At 37.3% G+C, this 7,937-nt stretch overlaps 2 protein-coding genes across 2 annotated transcripts in view; one reads left to right on the top strand and one right to left on the bottom strand.

The window, feature by feature from the left end:
* LOC107757658 (cyclic AMP-responsive element-binding protein 1-like) overlaps positions 1-5,380 on the bottom strand; it is an 8,526-nt gene extending 3,146 nt beyond the window's left edge. The window contains exons 1-7 of the mRNA XM_016575218.1: positions 5,174-5,380; positions 3,741-3,836; positions 3,429-3,575; positions 3,087-3,187; positions 922-1,061; positions 619-801; positions 259-412 (exon numbers count right to left, since the gene is read on the bottom strand). Of these exons, the coding sequence (XP_016430704.1) occupies positions 259-412; positions 619-801; positions 922-1,061; positions 3,087-3,187; positions 3,429-3,575; positions 3,741-3,827 (812 nt within the window). The 5' untranslated portion in view covers positions 3,828-3,836; positions 5,174-5,380. The remainder of the gene's footprint in view (positions 1-258; positions 413-618; positions 802-921; positions 1,062-3,086; positions 3,188-3,428; positions 3,576-3,740; positions 3,837-5,173) is intronic.
* Positions 5,381-6,550: 1,170 nt separating this feature from the next.
* LOC107757639 (charged multivesicular body protein 2b-like) overlaps positions 6,551-7,937 on the top strand; it is an 8,117-nt gene continuing 6,730 nt past the window's right edge. The window contains exons 1-2 of the mRNA XM_016575179.1: positions 6,551-6,727; positions 7,215-7,306. Coding sequence (XP_016430665.1) covers positions 6,694-6,727; positions 7,215-7,306 — 126 coding nt within the window. The 5' untranslated portion in view covers positions 6,551-6,693. The remainder of the gene's footprint in view (positions 6,728-7,214; positions 7,307-7,937) is intronic.

The following is a 7,937-nucleotide window of genomic DNA, read 5'->3' as shown; positions in this document are numbered from 1 at the left end:
AAAAAAAAAAAATCACCTGCGTTAACGGGCTAATTTTGACAGCACTAATATATATATATATATAAATTTCTTTGCTTTCAAATGTTAAACTATAGGGTTATAGTTAATATAAACTATAATGTTAAACTATAAACTATTATTTTAAATGTACCTGAATACAGAGCAAATGTTCTCAGATTTACGCAATTCAACTGGGTCATACTTTACAGTCCAAATTGCGCATGTGCATTAATCGTGCAGATGTGTTTTTTATCGTACCTGTTTTTCATAAGCCGAACCTCCCGCTTGCGTGTGACCTCCTCAGCTCCCCCCTGGCTGGGCAGTGCAGGAGAGGAGGCCATGACCACCCCTGAAGCAATGGTGCTAGCAGCTGCGGTGCGGATCTGATAGGCCTGAACATCTCCTGAGGCCGCTGAAAAACACAAGCAGCACAGATTTATGTTTTGACATGCAGACATTTAGATGCCTTGTGTGGCTGCCTGCTGGATACAGATTAAGCATCGCCTAGATTTAATCTACATGTCAGAAACTAGACCAGTAAACTTATCTCTCTTTATCTTCTGTCATTTTATTCAAGGTTTTATGTACTTGTATAGAACTGAAATGGTGAAATCTCACCTTGTACAACCACTTGATTGCTGGGCACCAGTATCTGCTGGCCGTCGCTGGTCTGTGCATACTGCAGGATGGTGGTGCCGGGCTGAGCGCCTGCTGCGTTCGTCATGGTCAGGGTTTGTAGCCCTTGAATTCCATCTGTTCCATTATTGGCTAATTGGATCGCCCCACCCTGAGTGATAGCAACTGGGGGAAAACAAATGACATGAGTCTGACTTTATTTTTAGGGAATTCGAACAGTGTCAAGCTACTTTTTCATATGTAGTAAAGTAGTAGTGAATTTGTACTAGAAAACAAACAGCTTACTGTACTGCCCGCTACTTGTCTGGTAGATAGGCGTTGGCACAGTAACAGTTGTTATGGATGGTGTGGAATCCTCCTCTGATTTCTCTTCTTCTATCCGTGGGACTGCTGGAGCATCGGATGAAAGGTCGTTCAGGATCTTTCTGTGTTACAAAATGTTAAATCAAGCTTGTGAACAATGGATTCACAAACCACTGTTCACTATTATTTTTAACAGAAAAGAATGCAACGAGCTCGTAATCACGACTTCATAAGCGGGAAATAGGATGTTTCCCATAGCACGTGAAGACAGCAGAGAAGCATCTCGCTCAGCACAGTGGAGTGCATCATTTTGTTAACTTTGTGGTTTATTATTTTGAGTCGTTTGGGACGCGGTAACACACGGCCCTTTCACAATATATTGCTTTACAGATCTATCGCTTTAGCCGCTCAGAAATGTTCACGCAATCAAGCTGCACGTATCAGAAGTTCCGCGGTCTGCTCACACTACATGCGTACCGCGCCCGAGCCCAACTGAACCATAACTGCTACTATGTAAAAGGAATACTGCTGTTATTCATGTGTTTGCAAACCAAATGTTATTGCACTTTTGTTCATATAGCAATCTTTAAATGAAAAAAGTGCACAATACACTACTTTTGAATGCATTATTGAATTTTGTGCATAACAATGCGATTAATCGCAGACAATCATGCGATTAATCACGATTTTAAAAAAATTATCGTTGCCCAGCACTAATAGTAACATAAATTTACCTTAGTATCTTAATTGTTTAGATTTTTAGAATGTATTAGTATTAGCTTCTTGTCAATCCATCGGTTCACATTTACAACTGCGTATAAAAGATATTAAAAACAAAAATGGTTAACCAAACAGTTTCTGGTAGCCATTGACATCCATACTATTTTATTGTCCATACTATGGAAGTCAATGGCTACCAGCAACTGTTTGGTTACCAACATTCTTTAAAATATCCTTTTTTGCATTTAACAAAAAAAAAAGAAATTCATAGAGGTTTGGAACAACTTGTATTGTAAATTTTGTCTTCATTTTTTCACTTGCAAGAGGTAAACCCCAGAGCTGTTATTTTGGCAGAAAACTGCAGTTTCAGTGAAAACAGGTTTACAAACGCGTCTCATTACAAATCTGGTGAAATACTGTAATCATCTGTCCACAAAAATGTTGGAAAGTATGCAAATGTGAAAACTCACAGTGCATGTAAAGATGAAGCTTGCTGCATTCAAGGTGAACCGAGACGCTGTAATATGATGTAAAAACCGTATTGTGAGCTACTCGCATAAATATAGTGCCACGTTTCACTTTGAAACACAGCTTGCAGCCTTTTGTGATTTAGTAAGTGCACTAAGACATTTTGCGATATTGATTTTAGATCAACTCACAGATGTTTTGCCAAAGCAATGGTGCAAAACACAACATTCAACAAGATCTTTGTAAAAGTTATTAAGTAAAATATTTTTGGTTCATTATGAAACTGTGGTTCCTTGCCAGAGTCTACATAATTAACTGGAAACACTGCACCAAAACTATGAAGACATTTGCGTATTTTGAGAGAGAAAGAGAGAGAGCGCGCGAGTGGTGACTCACTCACGCTGTTTGTGAAATTACGCAGTGTGGTATTTTTTTACAATATTCACTCATCATGACAGTAATATAGGGCATTCTAAGCAAATATACTGCAGTATTTCCTCTCTCAATCAGTAGAAAACATGCTTAACACCCGGTCATGCATGAAAAAAAAAAATACCATCATGTACCGTGAAAACTGTATAATTTTGAAAAATACCGTGATATAAATTTTTGGTCATACCACCCAGCACTAAATCGTGAAATCAAAATCGTGAATCGAATCAAATCGTGAGTTGAGTGAATCGTTACATCCCTAATGAATATAGTGCCGCACTTCGCTTTGAAACACAACTTGCAGCCTTTTGTGATTTAATAAGTGCACAAAGCCATAGTACGGTTTCGATTCTAGATCAACTGACAGATGCTTTGCCAAAGCAATGGTGCAAAACACAACATTCAATGAGTTCTTTTAAAGTCATTAAGTAAAAATATTTTTGGTTCATTATGAAACTGTGGTGGCCTGCCAGAGTCTAGGTAATTAACTGGGACACTGCACCGAAACTACAAATCCATTCAGGTACCTGTATGAGGGCCGTCTAGACAGGATCTCTCTTCTTTTCTGGGAATCTGTCACACTGTCCACTGACTCCTGTGAATCATCACTCTCAGCAATGGTAGAAATCTAACACAAAGACAACAAAAGAACACATGTATATCGATAGCAAAAAACCTCAGGTATTATTTCTAAATTATCAAGTCTTCTAGATTAGCAAACAGAAGAATATACATATTAAATTAAGGCTATTTAATCCACTGTGCATTCTGCATATAATTTTGGGTCTGCTAAGACAGACACAGAATTATGTAATGATTTTTTACAATTTTACGGTTTTCCCAGAAATGAACCATCAGGTCAGGCTTACTTGTACAGTTTGCACCTGTGGGGATTGTATGACGGAGGGCTGGGCTGCCTGGATGACCCCATGAACTTGCACCGTTTGCCCATTGGGCAGCTGAACTAAGGTCACAGTGGGCCCAGTGGCTGATACCTGTGCTGCTGCCATGGAAACCTGCGTGGGGGAGGCATAACAGGGTGAGACACAGAGACTGAACTATGTTCTTGAACTAAGAACTGGACTGAATTAAAATATCAACCCACAACTACATGATTAATTAAAGTCAGCCTGGCAATGCTAGCAAATGTGCTTTGAAAACATACGATCCAAGAAACTGACCTGCGCCAAGGTGGCTATCTGCTGAGTGTCTGTCTCTGAGACTGCAGTGTTGCCCTGCTGGACATCTGCTCCTGCCTCCATGGTCATTAAGATTGCCTGGAGATTTAATTTAAAAATATTTTACTTTGGCAGATATACAAGATACTATAAATATACTATGAACATACAAAGTAGGCCACCAGTGTCTCCTGACAAGGGAAATGGTATCTGAAACGGTGTGACCACAAAAACACCCTGCCCACAAATTGGGTTTGCCATAGTTTCATTTTGAGTATTCAATTGTGTAGCCTGAAGGGTTGTCCTATAAAGCATTTATGTATTTATAGGCATTACATTTTAACTTAATAAATTAATAATTAAAATATTCATGCATATAATAAATAATACAATGCAATAGATTATATACATTTTTTTGACATTATTAGAGGGGTGAAATGTTTGCATGTATATAGTCTAAATGTATTTACACGACAAGAATAGCCTATATATGGCATTGCAAAATTAATGTGAAAAATACTGATTACAATATGAATAGCATCAAAAGTAGCCACATGCGCTAACACATGTACGAGATATGCTTAATTTACATTAACGAAATTCATTTTGATGGAACTATGTCTGTTTTGTAATGAGTAATAATGTTGGAACTGACATATTAAGCATCGTGCTCAACAAACCATGGTGACTCCATTTTGCCGCCTTTTTTACTTCCGTATACAGCTGTCAGTCAGATTTGAGCTGTGGTTTTTAAGGATGTATGGACGTAACTTTAGTTAAAACAAAACACACATACACAAACAGGATGCCATCAAAATTACTTATTTTTTATTTTTAAATGCCTATTTATGGCAATTTTTAGGTGCTTGCATTTTCAGGCGTGTTTCGACTTGTAAAATAGCATTCCAGTTTAAATGAAGCAAGTATGCAACACAAAATCAGTCTGTTTTAGGGTGTACATTGAAGAAAATAATACTCAAGAGCAATGCATTTCTCTCTGATTTTTTACCAATTAAAACCACAATGGATTACAGAGATTTAGTGGTACAGAAAACCTCTGCATGGGCGAGAATGTAGTAAAGATCTTTAATGTAACGGAGAGCTTCGACTGCTCCATATAGCAATGCTGGAGCCAAGAAAAAAAATCATTTCATGAGCTGTATTTCCATCAAAAGGTGCCGTGGACGGGCGATCGCATTCATAACACTAGTACGGATCTCCAATCCTTTCCATAAACGCATGTACTTTGCAGAACCGTCGCGCTTTCCTCACTCGACTGCCTGACTGACTCATTGTCTGCAAGCAAGTCGGAGCTGTTGAGAAACATGCCCACCGCCGCCATGATCTCTTTGTTACAGACGGATCGAGCATTGCGACATGTCCACTAAAACGGCACGTGTATTATTTCTTTCCCCCACGAATGCGTCTCTTCTTACCCGACACAGACTCGCCTCGTCACTCCCAGGCCTCCGGAGCTCCACTTTTATTTAGTCCGACACGTAAGAGACCGCGTCAGGCTACACCTCCGTCGCGTCACCGAGGACAACAACACACAGAGAACGAGGGGGACGAGATACAGCCCTAATTCACGATCGACAGGATCCGAGGTGTATGCGGAACATGCCGAACTGCGTACGAAGATATACGAACATTTGCCGAGCGAAGACGGATTCACACGAGCTCTCGCTCCACGTCTGAGTGAGCATGCGTCAAATCTCTGCGCTGTGATTGGCTGCCTTTCGTCGTAATAAATATGAATACATCTGTTCAAATATACTAGAGCAGGGGTTTTAAATCTTTTAAATGCAACGGACCCCCAAATATGATCATCCTCATGGAAGGGGCCCCCATTCTACAAGTTAAAATGCAGCTATAAATTGTCATGTACAATATTAAAATATGTAAAATGTTATTTTGAAAATATTTAGTTTATATTAAAATACATACTATATTTTTTTCTACTCACTATAATACTGCACTATTATAAACATAATACAAATTATTATTACTTTATCTATGTATTTATTTATTTTATTCAAACAAATCAAATTTTAACGTAATCAATTAATAAATAAATAAATTAGACATGTATATAACAAATAATACAATTATATAAAATTCTTTTTTTTTGTTGACATTATTAGAGGAGTGAAATGTTTGCATTTATATAGTCTTAATGTATTTACACGACACGAATATATGGCATTGCAAATTCAATGTGAAAAAAACAGATTACAATATGAATAGCATCAAAAGTAGCCACAGGCGCTAACACATGTTAAAATGCAGCTATATATTTTCATGTACAATATTAAATGATGCCAAATATATTTTTGGAAAATATTTAGTTTATATTAAGTTACATACTATATATTTTTTCTACTCACTATAATACTGCACTGTTATAAATATAGTATAAATTATTATTATTACTTTATCAAATATGTATTTTATTTTATTTATTTTTAGTATTTATTTTTAATATAATTAATTTATCAATTTTTATTATGTTAGTTTCATATTTGTTTATTTATTTATTTAAATATTTGTTAGTTATTTATTTTTATTGATTTATTTATTTTACTTCGCCCCTTGGGGATCAACGGGCAACAATTTGAAAACCCCTGTACTGGAGGACTATGTTTTAAAGGCAAAGGGAAAATAAATCCAATCCGTATTTAGTTTGTGAGAACGACAGAGATACCTCTGTTTTGCAATAGCTATGGGCGGTTCTTGTCAACATGAATGTTATGATTGGATAACTTGAGTGCAACGTCACGGCAATGTTCACCAATCAAAATTAAATAATCGCTGCAGAAGGACACAAGTTTACCGCCTACTTGCCAAGAACCAGGAAATAGTCATGATATTTTGATAGGCGACTCGCACTTGATTTTAGTCATTGTGATATACTTACTTTCTATTACTTTCGTGGTCGACGGAGTTTGTTGCAGTTATGGCATCGTTATTCAAGAAAAAGACCGTCGATGGTAAGTTTCTTGCTGTTGCTCTGAGGGCTTGTTTGTTTGGTCAGAACCGCCCAGCAACACTCTCACGTCAATCATCGACTGGTTTCGTTAATACTACAACTCTTAAACACTGTTAATTTGTTTAATACATGAAATCTCTTTTGAGATATTTTTGGGCATTCGAGATATTTTTGGTACACTATGCTAACTAACACAGAAGTGTCTTTTATTCTGGAATGTGTTTGGACAACTGCAACCGAAAACATTTGGAATTTTCTTGATCTTAACTTGAGACTAACAGCTAGTACTTAAAATATCGGGTCAAAGATGGTCTATAAAACAAATTTAATCGTTTGTTAAATCAATGGGCCATTCCTGTAACTTTAAATGGTCTAAAATGACCTATTATTGAAGTAGTCCCCATGCATTAATTTGTTATCTGACTCAGACATTTCAGCATTGATAATTTAAATGGTGATCGATAACTATATCTCCTCTCATAATACAGATGTTATTAAAGAACAGAACAAAGAGTTGCGGGGAACGCAGAGACAGATTGCAAGAGACCGGACAGCACTGGAAAAACAGGAAAAACAGCTGGTGAGATTCCCCACCCATCAAAGTGACGTGAATATGATGCCAAATGTTCCCCTTTCTCACCACTGAGGTGTGTGAGATCACGAGGTTATGTCATTAATGTCACAGAGGGCCTTAGTGTGTCAAAAGATTATGACTAACAGCTCGTGATTCTGTTTCGAGTTTAGATAAGGCTTGTTTGTGCCATTGTGGCGGTGTATCTTTCAGAAGTTGCTGGTGGAAACTTTTATACTTTTCTTTTAGCCACCACCCTTCATACCATTCATACGCTCATACCAGTGTAAACATAACTATCATTGTACGCTGTTAAAATATCCTGGAAATTGTACGCTAAAAAGCGGCAGATGAGTTTGCCAGAAATTCAAGTTTATAGGTATTGCAGAATGACATATTGGTGACTCTATATTTTACGACCATATATTTAATTAAAGGGTTACTCCACCCCAAAATGAAAATGTTGTCATTAATCACTTACCCACATGTCGTTCCAAACCCGTAAAAGCTTAGTTTGTCTTCGGAACACAATTTAAGATATTTTGGATGAAAACCGGGAGGCTTGTGACTGTCCCATTGACTGCCAAGTAAATTACACTGTCAAGGTCCAGAAAAGTATGAAAAGCATCGTCAGAATAGT

Source organism: Sinocyclocheilus rhinocerous, unplaced genomic scaffold (genome assembly GCF_001515625.1).
Source record: "Sinocyclocheilus rhinocerous isolate Xijiao unplaced genomic scaffold, SAMN03320098_v1.1 scaffold1254, whole genome shotgun sequence".
NCBI classification, from domain to species: Eukaryota; Metazoa; Chordata; class Actinopteri; order Cypriniformes; family Cyprinidae; genus Sinocyclocheilus; species Sinocyclocheilus rhinocerous.
The sequence above is the reverse complement of the archived record's forward strand: the minus strand, read 5'-3'. Positions and strand labels throughout refer to the sequence as shown.